Source organism: Neomonachus schauinslandi, chromosome 3, assembly GCF_002201575.2.
Source record: "Neomonachus schauinslandi chromosome 3, ASM220157v2, whole genome shotgun sequence".
NCBI lineage: Eukaryota > Metazoa > Chordata > Mammalia > Carnivora > Phocidae > Neomonachus > Neomonachus schauinslandi.
Genome location: NC_058405.1, coordinates 105898718 through 105917414, shown reverse-complemented (window position 1 = coordinate 105917414; position 18697 = coordinate 105898718). Strand labels below are relative to the sequence as shown.

Below are 18697 nucleotides of genomic sequence, written 5' to 3'. Positions count from 1 at the left end.
ACCCCGAATTAAAAATAAGTTTATTATCTTGACATTCAAATGACCTATGTATGCAGTCTTTCCTCAATGTACTTTCTCAGCTACTGCAAGCTCTGAGTTTGAATGTAGGTCTTTTGACTTAGTGGCTATGTGATCTTAAGCAAGTTACTTAAACTGTATATAACTTCGTTTTCTTATCTATAAAATGTGGATAATATTAGCACCTGATTAATAGATATGTTGTGAATAAACTAATAAATGTAAAGCATGCATTATAGTGTCTGGCTCTTAAGATATACTCAAAAGGGGTTCGCTATGTTACTATCATTATGAAGTACTTCCACCATTCATGCATGCTCTACCCTCCAGAAAACTGAAAACTGAGGTCACTATCTTCCCAACATATTCTAGTCTCTCTTACATCTATGCTTTCAGCAAAATCATTTGTTCCAGCTGCATTTCCATCTCTACATTTCAATTTCTATTCCTCCATTAAGGCAAAGCTGAAATCAAATGCCATCACTGTTAAAGAGCTTTTGACACTACTAAATAGATATGTTTTAGTCTCTGTGTGCTGCTGTAACAAAATACCACAATTTGGGTGGCTCATTAGCAATATAAATTTATTTCTCAGAGTTCCAGTGTCTGGGAGTCTGAGATCAGGGTGTCAGCAGGCCTGGAGAGGACTTCTGGGTCACAGATCTATTGTACTCTTACATGATGGAAGGGGCTAAGGATCTCTGTGGAGACTCCTTTATAAGGTACTAATCCTATTCATGAAGGCTCCATATTCATGACTTAAGTACCTCTCAAAGGCCTCGCCCCTTAGTATCATCACCATTAGGATTTCAACATACGAATTTGGGGGGACACAAACATTCAGACCATAATAAGATATAGCTAACCATTCTTTGAAACTCAATGCTATTATATATCTTTTATAAAAGACATCAAACCTGACTTAAAAAATACAGACCTTTGTATATACACCTTAATCTTTCTACTAGATTATATTTTTCTTAAAAGCAGACTGTTTTACTGATCTTCAGATTCTAGTTGGATACCTTAGATCTATGAATACTAAATAGTAAGATAAAAATACAATAAATAAAGCGTTTTCATCCAAACAATAGTTTAGCATAAATACATCGTGACAAGTAGTGCTAAGATCAATTCTAGCAGAGTTGTAGCAATATGCATTTTTTAAAAATATTTTTTATTTATTTATTTGACAGAGAGACAGTGAGAGAGGGAACACAAGCAGGGGGCAGTGGGAGAGGGAGAAGATGCAGGGCTCAATCCCAGGACCCTGGAATCATGACCTGAGCCAAAGGCAGACCCTTAATGACTGAGCCACCCAGGTGCCCCTGCATTTTTTTTTTTTTTTTTTTTTTTGCTTAGCTCATACTGTTTTTAATGAAGTTTAATGTTTCCACATTTGGTTCATATTTTATTTTTACTTTTATAAAATGTGATATAATACTTTCCTCGGATATAATGCATGATATTCGAAATGTTACTCAGTTCAGTAAATATATTTTTCCATTAAAAAAATAGTTGAAGGAAATAGAGAAACAAATTTGGCCATGTATGCTTTTTACATGATAAGAAAAAAAATTCAACCCCATATCTTTTTTGTTGTTGTTTTTTCTACTTACGTTAACTTCAGTCACATTTTTGTTTGGTTTCGTTGACTTTGACCTCTACTTAGTATTATTTGAATAATGCTTTTCCTCACTTTTTAAACTAGATAATTTCCTAATACTTCATATTCCACTTGTTCTGTTTTTTGCACAAATTTGGAAGACTTTTTTTTTTTTAATTTATAGTCTCTTTACACTGATTGCTCTTCATTTTGTTTCCTATTGTGGTTCATCTTCCTATGGCAGGTTGCATTTTTTATTACAAATTGTTAGCATTTTTACTTCTCATTTCTAACTTCATCCCATTTTCATTATTTTTAAAGATTTTATATAATTTGTATATGATAAATTAAAAGTAAAACTTTAAAAATTCCTCTTTTAATTATTTCAAGTTTGTATTTGTTAACAACCAATTCCTTGGGTTGTGTAGATGATAGTTTTCTGTTTTCTTACACATTCAGTCTTACTCTGACCCTTCATTTTATATATTTTATACGTGAGTCATTATTTAACTTTTATCCAGTTGAACCTGAGATTCTTTTTTTTTTTTTTTTCACCTTTGACTCAACACATATTAAGGTACAACTACTGAGCTTCATTCAGTGGAGATAATTGCTCACAATTGCAGAGAATTTAGAACACAATGTAACTAGTTAATAAACATTTATATGTGTGTATATCCCTGTACATACATTTGTTATAACATAAATATTTTTTAGGTTTATATTTATATATATAAAATTTATAAATATTTATATTTATGTGTAAGTAACTGAATCCATAATTCTAATTGTGTAAAAGGAAAGTACCTTAACTAATATTCTTAGAATTGAATAGAAGAATAAGAAGTTTAAAAGAAACCTGAAAATTAAGTTTTATTCACTCTGAAAACATTCATTTAGAATTAACCATCTGTCAAAAGCATATTATTATAAATGTATACATATACATTTAGTATATTCTTGACTATGAGAGGATAAGGATATGTTTGCAAGGATGTGGTTATAGTGGCTTGGAATTTAAATAGGCATTTTCATGAATCTAGTCAGATGAGCTTCTCCATGTTTCCAAGTTTCTCTTTTTAATTCAGTTTTCTAATCAGTCTTCAAAAATTGTAGCTCTGATTAATATAACATGTATGATAGGAAAAAACCACCTTCTGACCATACAGAGCATAAATACACATCTTTATAACTGTTTGGGAGAGAAAATACCTGTTTTTTATGCCACTGACATATGGTGAATGGTGAAGAAGATGAGGACAATTTTCCTCCCCCAGCATGACACAATTGACAACCTGTTGGAAAGGTTTATTCAAGCTAAGTCTTGGTTCTTTAAGTTAGAATATACATCGAGGGCTTTCTTATGTTTTGATCTCTTGTATATGGAAACTTAATATTTATCACTTCTCACTAAGCCATGATGTAGGTATTCCTTTAACTAAAGTCATCTAATGTGCTTTCCAACTATTCCTTTGGGAAAACTGCCTGCTGACTCTAACGATGGCATTTTTTAAGAACATTACATTTATTCTGATCGGACTTATATCCTTGTTACCCAAGCTAATGGTGTTCTTACCTTGGCATGTGGAAACTCGAGGTAATGATGTACACTAGAGATCAGACATAGTGTGGGTTGAGGCAGATTACTTATGCAGGCTTTCATGAAGTAGGAAAAAGAAAAAAAGGTTTATATCCTTAGCCCTTGATTATTTTTGTGGGTTCCTGTGTTTCACCGGCTTCCTCCCGCCACCATAAGTCGGCCTTATGTTATTTGTGTAAAGAGGGAAATCACAGTTAATAATTAACTGAGACACATGAATATTATTTCAATGAAGCACATCACAACTAACAAGTATCCTTCCTCCAGTGTGTCATTTGAATTTTTAAAGTCACCGTTATCAAATCAAACTACCTCAAATTATGAAGCATCTGCTTTATTGGTTTTCTGTTTAACAGAAGTTATAAAATCAGTGGTTGTTATGTTTGGCATTGAAACAGTCAACTGAGTCACTCAAAAAGCAACTACAAAAATCAGATAGATTGATCAGTTTTGTCAAGTAAACATTGCCTGTGTTGACCATTAATTCATTTTCATCTCAGTTTCTAAGGGGAATCAGTGTCACTTCATATTCTAGCCTCACTCCAAAGAATGTTTATTACATAAGTAAATTTACTGACTCGTAGCCAGTTAAGAAATTATTGTCTACATCTGGACTTCTCATAAAACTTGGAAGCAAAGAAACTTTCAGTAGTGGTTCACTTTTTAATGAGAGGCAATTTCACTAAAGGTCATTTCAGTTGTCAAATTAAACACTGACAGACTGGCAATATATCTTTGTTAACCTCATAACACAGCCACCTAAGATCCCTTCGTAACCTGAGAAATATATGATCCAATAGGTTTCAGGAGTGCTAAGGTCAACTGAAAAACAACAGTGCTAGGAGTGTTGAAAAGGGACTAAGTCTGGACTTCCAAATTAAGGAATGGCAAGGGCAAACATTGCATGGTTCAAGATGGATTTAAGATGTTAAGAGAGAAGCCAACTAGATAACCAAGCTTGGATGTGGTCCCGTGACAAGGTTATGTCAAGCAGAGATAATACACGATTTTACTAATTCTTCTGAGAGAACTTTTTATCGTGAAAATGATCTCTGCATTTTAGAGACTTCTTTTTTGTTGGGTTAATAAATTGTATAATCTCATTGAGACTTTTTATTGTTGTTTATTTTTGTTTGTTTTGATGTTTTTATTAAGTCAAAAACTTCTAGTGTCTCTCTGAACGTGGAGAAGAATTTTATGCCTTGATTGAGTTAATTCCTTAGGGGGTAAAAATCCAAATGCTGTTCTATCTGAGTAAAACACAAGGAGCCTGATGTCCCTACTCACATCAGAAATGATGAAGACCATTAAATAATCTTTTAAAAGTTTAGACTTGTTTAATTATATTACTCATAATATACATATTTGCTTTTGTCCTACCTTTACAATGTTCAGTGTCAGTTTCTTGAATGATCAAATGATGTTTATGAAATTTTCTGTTAGCCAGTCTTTCTCTGGATTCCATTCATCGGTTAAGAAAACCAAATTATTTTGTAACATTTCACCAAATGCTTCTAAAGAACTCTGCAAGAATTCCGTGTGTCCATTTTAGGTATTCAGAAATTTTAATTGAATAACCACTAGATTCTAAATACTAGGGATACAGCAGCAGAAGTAGAAAATAATAAACCAGAAAAACAATATATATTACAATGTTTGGTCATTAAAGGGAAAAAATGAAGCAGGGAAGGTTTATAGGGAGTTTGTATATAGAGTTCGTAGGGGCTTGCAATTTTTACAAAGTAAAGTGGTAAGAGAAGTTTTCACCAGAAAGGTAGCATTCAAATAATACCATAAAGGAGGTGAGCAAGTCAGGCTTTCTGATATATATGGGGGTGATTACTCTAGGAACAAGGAAGGGCTTCTGAGATGGAAGCTTATTTGGCTTGTTGTTTAAGGAACAGTAAGAAGGGTGGTGTGTCTGGAGGGAAATGGCAAGGGTGAGAGTAGTAAGGAGAAAAAGGAAATGAGGTCACACAGGTAATGAATATAGATCATGGAGGGGTTTATAGGGCATTATGAAGGCTTTGACTTTTACTCTGATTGGAATGGGACCCTTTTGAGGAATTGGGCAGAAGACTGACTTAATTGACATTAATATTTAAAGGTATAACTCTGGCTATCGAGTTGAGATAGACTAAAGAGGAGGAGGGCATTGATGAAAGCAGAGAAACCAGTTAGAAGACTCTTGGAATGATCTAGTTGAGAGATGATGGCAGCTTGGAGCAGGGTGGTAGTTAGTAATAGTCACTGAGGAATGGTGGGATTCCTCATATGTTTGGCATCAGAATCAAAGATATTTATTGGTACTTTGGATGTAAGGCAGAAAAAAAGAGGAATTGAAGATTTTCAAATTTTTTATTTCCTAATTAGCACAGAAGCTACTCTGATTATGACTGTATCACTGAACCTTTTCAAAACTAATTTTACATGAAATTTTACTGTTATCTTTAAATCTTAACAAGCATTGAAATTTTGGTCAATTAGTACATATTCATTAAAATCTCACTAATCCTAATGTAAGCAAAGATGAATTGTTCTAAAAGTAATATCAAACAAGTTTCTTTTATTTCTACAATCTTATCTTCCTGACTATAGAGAAGGAACATGGAAAGAAGTAGCTCAGTAATTATAATCTAGTCACTAAGGGAATTTGGGTCAGTCAAGGAGCCAGTGTGGTTGAAGTCACAGGTGCTGTTTGTATGGGCCTATGAGCTTTGCATGTTTCACTCCAGAGAAATCCATTTCTGGCTTCATATATCCACCTCAAAAAGGCATGCCTTTGCTCACAAGGGAAGCCTATAAGTCTGTATGGAGAGGTCAGTCCAGATCCATCTTCATTGCTAAAAAAACAAAACAAACAAACAAAACACAAAATAAAGCCAAAAAACAACAACTAACAGAACTTACTTTATTTACCAACAATGAAAGTAAATAGCATTGTCCTCACATTTACACAACACATTACAACTAAGAAAATAAAGAATACAAGTGCTTAGTGGTCTATGTTTTCCTTAAAGAAGTGAACTGAAATATATAGTGAAGCATATATAGGAACTATTAATAAATACTTTGCAAGCATTTTTTTTTATTTTAAAGATGCATTAAAATATAGGAATAAGTTTTAGTAAGTGATGTAAAATTGTGAAAAAAAAAATTGACTCTGATTGAACTCACTTCTTTCTTTCTCTTTTATTCCAGAACCTACAGATAGGTTGCCTATGCTGTTAATTGCAAATTCTGAAACAATCGAGGTTTTCTATCTCAATGGAAGTAAGATGGCAACCTTGAGCTCAGTCAATGGAAATGAAATCCATACTCTGGATTTTATTTATAATGAAGACATGATTTGTTGGATTGAATCAAGAGAATCTTCAAATCATCTCAAATGTATCCAGATAACAAAAACAGGAAGGTTAACAGATGAGTGGACAATCAATATTCTTCAATCCTTCCACAGTGAGTATTTCAATTCATATTATATATCATCCTTTAAGGATTTCATTTACAGATCAGTAAACAGGATTCTTAGATTTTTCTAGCGTAGTATTTGGCTATTGGAAACCTATATATGCAAATATGAATATGCTTAAATAAATGTATTCACTACCTGTTTTGAATATACACACACATACACATATAGTTTCATTGTTTATGTAAGTAGTAATTTACAGTTAAATTCTTTATTTAATGCTTATTCCAGTGTCATCTAAAGGAGAATTGTAATTTGCCACTGAGTGTTAGTTCACAATGTGATAGTGAAGGTGGGATTTTTAAAAAGCAAGAAACAGAGTTGATAATTATAAGCTCATCAACTGTAGTGTTTGTTAAAATGCCTTAAAACTATTAGATTTATGCTAATTGGTAACAACTACCTCTGTTTGTTGACTTCTTTCTTAGCAAATCAGAGTTTTTATGCATCTTCCAAAAGAGTGATTTGTGATTTTGATTTACTTTGATTTCTCATGCCAGAAATTCACAAACTAGCAACTGTACTTCCTTCATATTACCGTAAATGGAAATCACATTGTTACACAGACACACAAAAAAGTCCCTTCTTTTGCGCTGGTGCTTGCTTGCTCTCTTTCTCTCTCTCTCTCTACCTCTCCTGAACTCCACCCCTCCAAAATAGGAGTATAAATTTTATTTGTGCCTGCCTGGGGAAACTGTATGCATGAGAAATTCAAGATATGTCCATTTATTTTATGATTTACAGAAAAAAAATTATTCTTGAAAACACTGCTAACATAAAAATTGGTAGAAAAATAAAGAAAAATGTGCAGTCAGGCTAAGAAGGAAAAAAAAAACCCAGTGCTTTGAAAGAATAAATGTAGTTTTCAGATGTAGAATGGTGATTTGGATTCAATAATTATATTTTATTAATATTTTTGACATACAGTTAAAGGAATTGGTTATTAATCTTTATTAAATGTAAGAAAATAATACCATGTAATATATAATAAGTATGACTATATTAAATGAATCAGTGGCAGAAATTATAAAAAATGGAATATAAAGGTATGATTGTATATAGTTAAATGAACATAAATAAATGTTTAACAAATCGAATCCAATGCTTTGAAAATCCTCTTAATGTAAATAAAACAATTGTTAAAGCCATTTCTTGCAGCACTGGATGAAAATGCCTAGCGAAAGCAGTAAACACTGGCTATTTTCAATGATTCTATGGAAAATGATAATTCCTAATAAATAATAAATAACAAGGGCTACATACACAAGGAGTACTGCTGTGTGACTTGAGTATTTCAGCCATTGGCTGAGCCAGCTGTTGGAAATTGTTCAAAAAAAGGCCCCAGTCTCTGCCATGTTAGTGATTACCTTAACTAATCCAAATGCATTTGTCCCTTGCAAATGGAATGAATACTGGCAGTCAAACAGCGAGGATATTCACTAAGTTGCCAGGTAAAATTATTTTCCAGGTTTACTTGAGCAACTTTTCTACATGTAACATGCTCTATTAGTAGTAGCAATTTCTTCTGTAATATGTATTTTTCAAACAACTTTTATTTTTTTTATTTTTTTATTTTTTTAGTACATCTAGGGATGGTCAAGCAATTGCACATTAGAACATCTATAGAATATAATTTGTAACTTAGAATACATTTGAGTTATGTGACAATTCTTGGCAAATCTAGAAAATGAAAGAAATTTTTGTTAAGCAATTCACTGAAATGCTGAATAGAACATTCATTTTGAATTATAAATAATAAATGCAATGGAAATCTTCTAATTAGGATAAATGTTTTTTGACGAAGTCAGATAAAGTCAGATTTAAGCTACGCAATTTCAGTCACTGTAGAAAAAAGTGATTAAATGTGTGGAAGTAATTTAATGATGGGAGTAAAGGAGAGGTGTGAGCAAGGCTGGGCTCCTCTATCGTTGCTTGTAAACCATGCATTTTATCAACATGTCAGCGGATAGCTGCCATTGGATATGGTGGGCTCTTCATTCACTGTGACAGTTTTTGAGTTGATAATGAAGTTTGAATATTCCTTGCATGTATAATTACGTAAAATCTCTGCTGTACCATATAAACAAAAATAATGAACTGATGGGAGTATGCTTGGATACCTGTCACTATCCACTCTTCCATAGATGCTTTCCTCTGAATTTGCCTCAGAAAAGCATTCTCTTTTGAAAACAAAATATTAAAAATTTTTTTTTCAAAAAATGAGGAGGAAAGCAATCGTTACAGGTCAAACTTACTTGCATTTAAAATTTGCATAATGGTTTATTTAAACAGTTTTAGTGCAATATTAAAATCTGTATTTTCTATCTCATCTCACTGGATACACACCACATTTCTGTCCTTCCTGTTTTGTCATAGAAAAAAATTTCAGCTACAGACCTCAGATATATTAGACAATCCCGAGTGGCTAGAACAAAGGCAGACATGGGACAGCTAAATCTTATGTTCTTTCTTCTACATTAGAAAGGCAAATACTGGTGCTTTCAAAGAACCTCCCACATCTTCCACAAATAATATCTATGATGTGTTTGCGTGTGTGTGTGTGTGTGTGTGTGTGTGTGTAGCTAGTTAATACCACATATTCCTGCTGGGATCTGGAATTTTAGCAAAGTTATCAGGCCACCCATTGAGTTCTAAAAAAAAAAAAGAGAGAGAGACAGTTAAAATTAGCAAAGATGTTGATCTGAGGACACATTTCCAGAGAACTTTCAGAATTCCCTTTTTGATACCATATGCTTAATGTTGTAGGCAGTGATATTAAATTATGTCTTAATTTTTACATTAACATTAGGTGAATTTATACTTTGAAGTAAGTAAACCATTCTGATTTACAATCAAGACGCAATCATAAAAGACTGTCCTGAACACCTAGTAAAAAGAAAAGAAGAACAAAAAACACTCTCAGCACTCTTTCCTCTATAAATTTGTATTTATTGTTAGTTCAGTTGTCAGGCTGCAAAGAACTAAATTACTATTTACTGTCATTTGGCAACATGCTTGAAACTCACCAAAGCAGATATTAAACATGTGCTAAGCTTCAATTGTTGTTATTTTTTTTTTCCTATGAATTTGGTCAAATATACCTTACACACTAGAAATGTATTCCCCTATAAATTTTGCTTGATGTTATATAGAATTTTTAAACCATTATTCTCATAGTATTTTTTGTCTAGATTCACGTGTCTGCTTGTTTCATTATAGATTTTAATAATCAAAGTGGGACTCTCTTGATGATCCCATCATGAGGCCATATATCAGGTAGAACAAAATTTTTGGCAGGTTTTCCTAATCTATCAATCCGAAACTTGAAAATTAAAATGCTCTTTTCATGATGAATAAATAAGTCATATACTATATTTGAAATCCATGACATCTAATTACTGAAACCTGTTTCTGTCTTAATAAACTCTATCGTGATAGAAGGAAGAAGGAAATGAGGGAAGGAGAGAAAAGAGAAGGAAAAAAAGAAGCTATTATTTTTATGGCAAGTAGCTCTAGTAAAATAATTTCTGACTTAGTGTTTATTTGATAATTTTTTCTCTATAAGTATAATGATTATTTAACTCTTTCTTTTTATTTTGCATTTCCTTAAAGAATTTATGTCAAGTAAAATAGGCATTTTTTTCTCCTCATATTCCTTGACCATTAGAAATTTTTGATGTTGTAGACACATTTACAATAAGAACTTAGCATCAACTCTAAAGACAGTGAGAAGAAGGAGCATAATTAAGCAAAGTAATAAAACTAGCATGTAGCACTTCAGTTTTTGATTAAGATTCTGGGTTTTTTAATTTTAAATTTTATTTTTTTCAGACTGTAACATCTTGCGACTTGTACATTTGTTTTAACACTGGTTTATATTTCTTTCGCCACAATATTTGGGGTAAAAGGAATGGTGAGTTGATATGGTCCTAGCTCTGTCATTAACTGGCTACCTGACCTTATGCAAATAGTTTTAAAATGAAAGAACTTACTCACATAACGACTAAGATCCTGCCCAGATTTAAACATACTTTCCCCTTCCATTACTTTGTGTTTTTCTTGTAATTTGAGATATTCCTCTGTGTGTGTGTGTGTGTGTGTGTGTATGAGAGGAGAAACATTTGTTTCTTCCGCCTTTTTATCCCTTTCTTATTTTTCTCCCACCTAATCACTCACAATAGGTACACTTCAGTCTCTTTATAATACAAGTTCCTAAAACATGCTCCTTGGGACACCAGTTCTGTAAGACATTTTTGGAAAAATGATTTTGTCGTCAAATGGATTTAGGAAATTTTGCATGCTGTGGAACCTATTGGAGATTTATATGCACATAGCATGTTAAAGATTATTCAGAACCCTTCGGTAAAGTACCTGTTTTACTTTGTGTAGCCCAGGATTTCCTTTACTTGAGTACTGAACACTTGATTGATATTTTTGTGGGTGTGTCTGTGAGTGTGTTTCTTTGGATATTTGTTTCTAAGGAGGTGGTATGAGTGTGTATATATGCCTAATATGTATTAACATCCCAAATATCTAGGGTTTTATGTTATCCACTTTGAGAAATATTGTTTTAAAGGTCTTAGGGAGAATCACTCAGATTGGATTCTCTCATCACTTTCTTATATATTTACTGTCTTTGTGACTAAAGCTATACAAGCTATGTGTGCAAGAAGCTATAGAGAGTTCCTATAATCACAGTTTTTTAGCTTTTTCTTCCTAATGGCCCAATTACTTTTAGTTTGCACACAAAGGATATAGGGTCCAAATACCACATACTTTGAGATTATGATAACAACACCAGAGTCTGTTTCAGAATTGGAGCTGACAGGAATTAGATATGCAATAAAGATTTGCACATATGTGAAATTCATTCCAGGAAAAGGCCTAGCCTAAAAGATCATTTGTGGTTGAGGATGATAGCAAAGAGTATATTTTAGTACTAATTTTAAAATATAGGCAGTGTCCGGTAACTTTAAAATTTTAATATTTTTTTCCAGAGTTAGGAAGAATATGGAGACAAAAACATTTTGATGATAGAGGAGCAATGTCAGTCAGAGAAAGACAAATATCAAATGATTTCACTCATGTGGAATTTAAGAAACTAAACAGATGAACACAGAGGAAGAGAGGGAGACAAACTGAAAGAGCTTCCTAACTATAGGAAACAAACTGAGGGTTGCTGGAGGGAATGTGGGTGGGGGAAATGGGGTAACTGGGTGATGGGTATTAAGGAGGGCACTTGATGGAATGAGCACTGGTTGTTATATGAAACTGATGAATCACTAAATTACCGCTGAAACTAATAATATGCTATATGTTAATTAAATTGAATTTAAATTTAAAAAAATAGCAATGTCAAGTAAACAGATGATAATATAGATAGTGAAGGATTTTTAAAATGTTTGTGAAATACAGGTCTAGATTAAAAAAAAAATACACTGTGTTGGGGACATATTCATAGGTGTTCTAGTTGTCAAAAAGGTAGCATTCCATAGAGTAGTCCTGATAATTTTCTAAGCACCTCATAAAACTTAGAAGGCCTCAACTCCATTATATGGAATTCCCTTTGCTTTGATTTTGTGCTTAACAAATAACTTTCAGGTTTGGTCTCTCACCATAAATTCCTCTAGGAAAGAATTTGTTGGGAGGGTTTCTGTTAGTAATTGTTTCACTGGAGCATCTTTTTTTTTTTTTTTTAAATATTTTATTTATTTATTTGATAGAGAGAGACACAGCGAGAGAGGGAACACAAGCAGGGGGAGTGGGAGAGGGAGAAGCAGGCTTCCCGCTGAGCAGGGAGCCCGACGCGGGGCTCAATCCCAGGACCCTAGGATCCTGACCTGAGCCGAAGGCAGACGCTTAACGACTGAGCCACCCAGGCGCCCCTCACTGGAGCATCTTATCAGTAGTTGTAAATTGACAAATTGACATTCTGGTTGATCTCTTGGTCTCCTGGGAGTCTGGTAAACATGAAATAATTCTCCAAAGCCTGCTAATCCTTTGGTGAACAACTCCAACAGCGTCCCTGAAATTGCAAATCTAATGGTTAAATGTGGACTTAAGATATTCTGTAAATCGTTATCATCTTAATGACAATATTTACTTGATAACGTTATGTTTTCTTAGCAACTTTTGTTATTTTAATGTGAGAATTAATCCATAGCATCTCAATCTCCCTGTTTAAGGTGATGCTAAAGTTGCTAAACTCTCTATATTAAATGTTATTATTCAGTTTAGTTTCACTCAAAAATAGGTAGTTATGCTATATTTCCAAAACTAAATGGTAAGGAAGCCCTATGTACTATGAGTCAACATTGACACTAATTTTCCAAAAACTCCCTTGTAATAAAACACATCCCAAAATTGTGCTAGAGAGTGTTTTTAATCCTGAAAAGTCACAAAAAGGCAATAACTCTATAGCCAAAGAAACTTCTATTTAATTTTTGTTGTTGTTGTTGGGAGATGTTATTTTGCAACAACAGCAATAATAGCAACAAAAACCTTTATGGTTTCCCTTGTGGCTTGGTAGAACAATTCAACTTTTCTGAACTGGTAAGAACAATTTATTATCCATGTGAAATACCTCACCTGGCCTTAAGACTTAGTTGGTTGTTTGTGTTGTTTAAAAATATATTGATGATTTGTTTGGACTTGTGAGAGGTAGATGAAATCAAAATTATTATAAAGTGTCTGACTTCTCCTTTATAGAAGACTCACTATGTCTGAAAGAATACTTTTTTTTTCTGAATAATTTTTGGTACATCAGTCCAGGTTCTGTGCAGGGAACAGATACCTCACTGTTTGAATCAGGAAGGGCTTTAATACAGAATGCTCTCAAAATTGTTGGAAGACATGGAGGAGAGAATTCTAGACTGTGCCTTTGGAAAAGACATCAGACAACACAGAACTTTAGAGGCTACCATGATTCTCTGCACCAGAACTATGCTGGAAGTAAAAACCCACTTCTCTTTCTACCGCTGCATTGGCAGCTGCCTTTGAAGCCCTTGGTAACTGGAGACTGGACGTCCCCAGCTGCAATCCGGAAGCAGGAAGGCTTGTGATGCAGCTGAGGCCACTCCTGCTGCATCCACACTGCTTCCTGTCACGGACCTGGAGGACGGACACTGAGCACTACTCCAAGCAAATGTCTTATTTACAACAATTGTGCTTCCCAGTCTAAAATGTTAAAATGGGCAGGAAAGTAGCCTCCTACTTTTACTTCCAAATTCCCAAGTGCCTGTCAGTTAGCTTCCAAAAACTTAGCTTCTAGTTTGTGTGGCAAAGATAGTTCAAGGCTTTTCAATCTCTTCAAATGGGCAGAAAACAGAATGAGATTGATAAGAGCAAATCCAGGGTACCCAGCATAGATTTTTGGGGGTCTTTTACCTAGAAATAGTTAATATCAATTCTTTCTTAGTTGAAATTATTTTTTTTGCTTTAGCATAGTTACTTACAACTTCAGTAAAACCAGTGTAGGAGCTGATTATTACTGTTTTGTTCTACTCCTTGAGAATTACCATTTTTTTAATTCACATTATGTCAGTGTGCTTTCCACAGTTTCCTATCTTTCCTTGGAATCATCAATTTACTTCAAGAAAAGACTCCCATATTTTCTCCAAATTACCCCATTAGACCCATCTATTATTTGTCTCCTCTCAACTGATTTCAGGAACTGGTCAAGTATTTCATCTTCCTCCATGAACATCAAAACAAAACAAAACAAAACAAAGGGTTATGTCTGGCAGGAAGAAAGATGACATCATTGAATTCTACTGACATACACATGTAGGTTTTGAAAATAATCTTTTTATTGTTTGCTTTTGTTATCACAAAGAAAGGTACTTAGTTGTCTCTGAAGTTCTGAACAGGAATAACACTTTTTTAAAAAGACATTCTAAAATGAAATAAAGCTTTCTTTTAAACTTTTCTCTGTATCAGAGAGTTTTACTCTCTCAGAGCTTTGAGGATTTAGTTTGTAAGAAGAATATAACTGACTAAATTAGAATTATCATGGGTATCTCCACAAAAATTTTGAACTTGGAGGGGTGCGTTATGATTGTGATTACTCACACAAAAGGCCATTGGGAATTACAGCAGGTACTTAGATAATTTATGCATAAAGATGTTTGTTCCTAAACTACAGATAATTGAGGCAAAATGCTTCTAATGTGTGAACTATGCAAATTATCATCTCAGTGTTCCATCCCATTCTGTGTTAGGCCTGAGCTTTTATTTTGGGATTCTCAGTATTGTCCATCCTATTTCCATGGGATGAGATTCACACAGAATTGCAAGGAGATTCAAGGTAATTATTTTGATAAACACAAGCTCAATTTTCCAACTTTTTCCCCTTGAATTATATTGGCTTATCTTGGACATATCCAGTTCAGTTCCAGACCACCATAATAAAGTGAATATCACAATAAAACAAGTCAAATATTTTTGTTTCCCAGTGAATATGAAGGAAATTTTATACTATACTATAGTCTATTAAGTGTGCAATAGCATTATGTCTAAAAAAAACAATGTACATAACTTGCTTAAAATATTACTGGGGCGCCTGGGTGTAGTCAGTTAAACCTTCAACTCTTGGTTTCAGCCCAATCACGATCTTGGGGTCATTGGGCCAAGCCCCACTTCGGGCTCTGCTCTCAGTGAGGAATCTGCTTGAGATTCTCTCTCCCTCTCCCTTGACCCCTCCTGCTCATGTTCTCTCTCTCTCTCTTTCTCTAAAAATAAATAAATAAATCTTTAATATTTATTTTAATTTATCTTTTATTTTAATATATCTTTAATATCTATTATTAGTCTGTATATATATATATATATACTTTATTGTCAAATAATGCACCTGAGCTTTCAGTGAGTCATAACTTTTGCTGACACAGGGTCTTGCTGCAATGCTGATGGTTGCTGGCTGATCAGGGTGGCAGTTGCTGAAGGCTGAGGTGGCTATGGCCATTTCTTAAAATAATATAGTGATGAAGTTTGCCATACAATGGACTCTAGCTGTTTCTACCACATCTACAGTTACTTCCTCCGTTGATGTGTTGCAGCCTTTAAAGTCATCCATGAAGGTTGGAATCAGCTTCTTCCAAACATCTGTGAATGATGATATTTTCACCTTTTCCCATGAATCAGAAATGTTTTAAATGGCATTCGGATTAATAAATCCCTTCCAGAAGGTTTTCAACTTATAGGCATTCCTTATTTTATTGTGCTTTGCATTATTGCACTTTGAATACATTTCATTTTTTACAAACCAAAGATTAGTGGCAAGTTTCTAGATGTCAGTTTTCTAACTGCATTTTCTCACTTCATGTCTCTGTCTCACATTTTGGTAATTCTTCCAGTATTTCATGTTTTTTTCATTATTATATTTCTTATGGAGATCTGTAATCAGTGATATTTGATGGGCTTTTGTCCTAGTTTTGGGGCATCATGAATCACACCCATGTAAGACAGTGAACTTAACTGATAAATACTGTAAGTGTTCTGACTGCTCCACCAGCCGACCATTCCCCCAACTCTCTCTCTCTCTCTCCTCAGACCTCCCTATTCCCTGAGACATAGCAGTATTGAAATTAGTCTAATAAATAACCCTACAGTGGCTTCTAAGTGTTCAAGTGAAAGGAAAGTGTCACGTGTTTCTCACTTTAAATCAAAAGGTAAAAATGATTAATCTTAGAGCATGTCAAAGGCCAAGACTGGCTGGAAGCTAGGATACTTGCACCGGTTAGCCAAGTTGTAAATGCAAAGGAAAAGTTCTTGGCAGAAATGAAAAATGCTACTCCAGTGAGCACATGAGTGATAAGAAAGTGAAACAACTTTATTGCTGATATAGAGAAAGTTTTAGTTGTCTGGATAAAAGATCAAATGTTCTACAACATTCCCTTAAACTAAAACCAAAGCCAGAACAAGAACTTAACTCTCTTTAATTCTGTGAAGACTGAGAGGTGAGGAAGCTGCAAGGTGCAAGATAAAGGAACAAGTGCTGGTATAGAAGCTATAGCAAGTAATCCAGAAGATCTAGCTAATATCATTAATGGAGGTAGCTACACTAAACAGATGTTCAGTGTAAACAAAACAGCCTTCTGTTGGAAGAAGATGCCATCTAGGATTTTCATAGCTACAGAGGAGAAGCCAATGCCTGGCTTCAAAGCTTCAAGAGATAGCCTGACTTCATGTTGGGCTAATGCAGCTGGTGACTTTCAGTTAAATCCAATACTCATTTACCATTCCAAAAATCCTAGGGCCCTTAGAATTATGGTACACTACTCTGCCTGTATTCTGTAAATGGAACAACGAAGCCTGGATGACAGTACCCATCTGTTTACAACAGGGCTTACTGAATATTTTAGGAACACTGTAGAGACCTATTGCAAAAACAAAAAAACAAAAAACAAAACAAAGCAAAAAAAAACAAAACACCAACAACAAAAAAACAAGAATTCTTTCACCATATTACTGCTCATTGACAATACACCTGGTCACCCAAGAGCTCTGCTAGGGGTGTATAACAAGATTAATGTTGTTCTCATGCCTACTAACACAACATCCATTCTGTAGCCTATGGATCAAAGAGTAATTTTGACTTTCAAGTCTTACTATTTAAAAAATAATATTTCTTTTTTTAAAGATTTTATTTATTTGACAGAGAGAAGGCACAAGCAGGGGGAGCATCAGGCAGAGGGAGAGGCAGAAACAGTCTCCCTGCTGAGCAGGGAGCCCGACATGGGGCTCGATCTCAGGACACTAGGATCATGACCTGAGCCGAAAGCAGACGTTTAATTGACAGAGACATCCAAGGCACCCAAGAAATATATTTCTTAAGGCTATAGTTGCCATGGACAGTGCCTCCTTTGATGGATATGAGCAAAGCAATTGACACCCTTCTGGGAAGGATTTACCATTTTGGTTGCCACTATGAAGTAGAGCTTGAAGATGTGACTGAATTTCTGCATTATTATGATAAAACTTGAATGCGTGAAGAGTTGCAAAGAAGGTGGTTTTTGAGGTGGAACCATGGTGAAGATGCTGCAAAGATTGGTGAAATGTCAACAAAGTATCTAGAATATTACATAAACTTAGGGGATAAGGCAGCGTAGCAGGGTTTGAAAGGATTGACTCCAATTTTCAAAGAAGTTCTACTGTGCATAAAATGCTATCAAATAGCATTGCATGCTACAGAGAGGCTGTTGGTAAAAGGAAGAGTCCATTGATGTGGCAAACTTCATCATTATCTTATTTTAAGAAATGGCCACAGCCACCTCAGCCTTCACAACTGCCACCCTGATCATCCAGCAACCATCAGCATTGAAGCAAGACCTTCTGTCAGCAAAAGTTATGACCCCTGAAAGCTCAGGTGTTGGTTAATATTATTTGGCAATAAAGCACATTTTAATTAAGGTATGTACATTGTTTTTTTTTAGACAGAATGCTGTTGCACTCTTAATAAACTACATTATAGTGTAAAAATAACATTTATATGCACTGGAAAACAAACAAAAAAATATTTGACATGCGTTTTGCAATATTCGCTTTATTGTGGTTGTCTGGAACTGAACTCATAATATATCCAAGGTATGTCTGTAGTTCATATTGAATGAAGCATCAGATTTATTTCTAGGCATCATTATATAAAGTTTAAAAGTATTGCAAGATTATTATAGCCAGATATTCAACAAATACATAATTTTCTTAGGGTTTCTGCTGGAACTTTAAAAAAAAAACATTACTTTTAAACTAATAATATTGATATTGAAATCAAGTAGTATCAGCATATGAGAACCAAAGTTTTAAAAATAGGTGTTTTCTTACCCAAAATTAGATCTAAGATGGGCTTTGAGTTTTAGGGGATGCATATGCCTTATATGCCTTATTTATTTATTTATTTTATTTAAATTATTTTGAAAAATAAATAAAATTTCAGAATTTTTTGTTAGCAATCATTTTATTTGTCTATAGATTACAATATACATTGAGTATTTCATGGTTCTGA

General features: G+C 34.0%; 1 protein-coding gene across 1 annotated transcript in view; it reads left to right on the top strand.

The window, feature by feature from the left end:
• Positions 1 to 18697, top strand: part of LRP1B (LDL receptor related protein 1B) — a 1499204-nt gene that overhangs the window by 527371 nt on the left and 953136 nt on the right. Inside the window, exon 6 of the mRNA XM_044913608.1 lies at positions 6426 to 6683. Coding sequence (XP_044769543.1) covers positions 6426 to 6683 — 258 coding nt within the window. The remainder of the gene's footprint in view (positions 1 to 6425; positions 6684 to 18697) is intronic.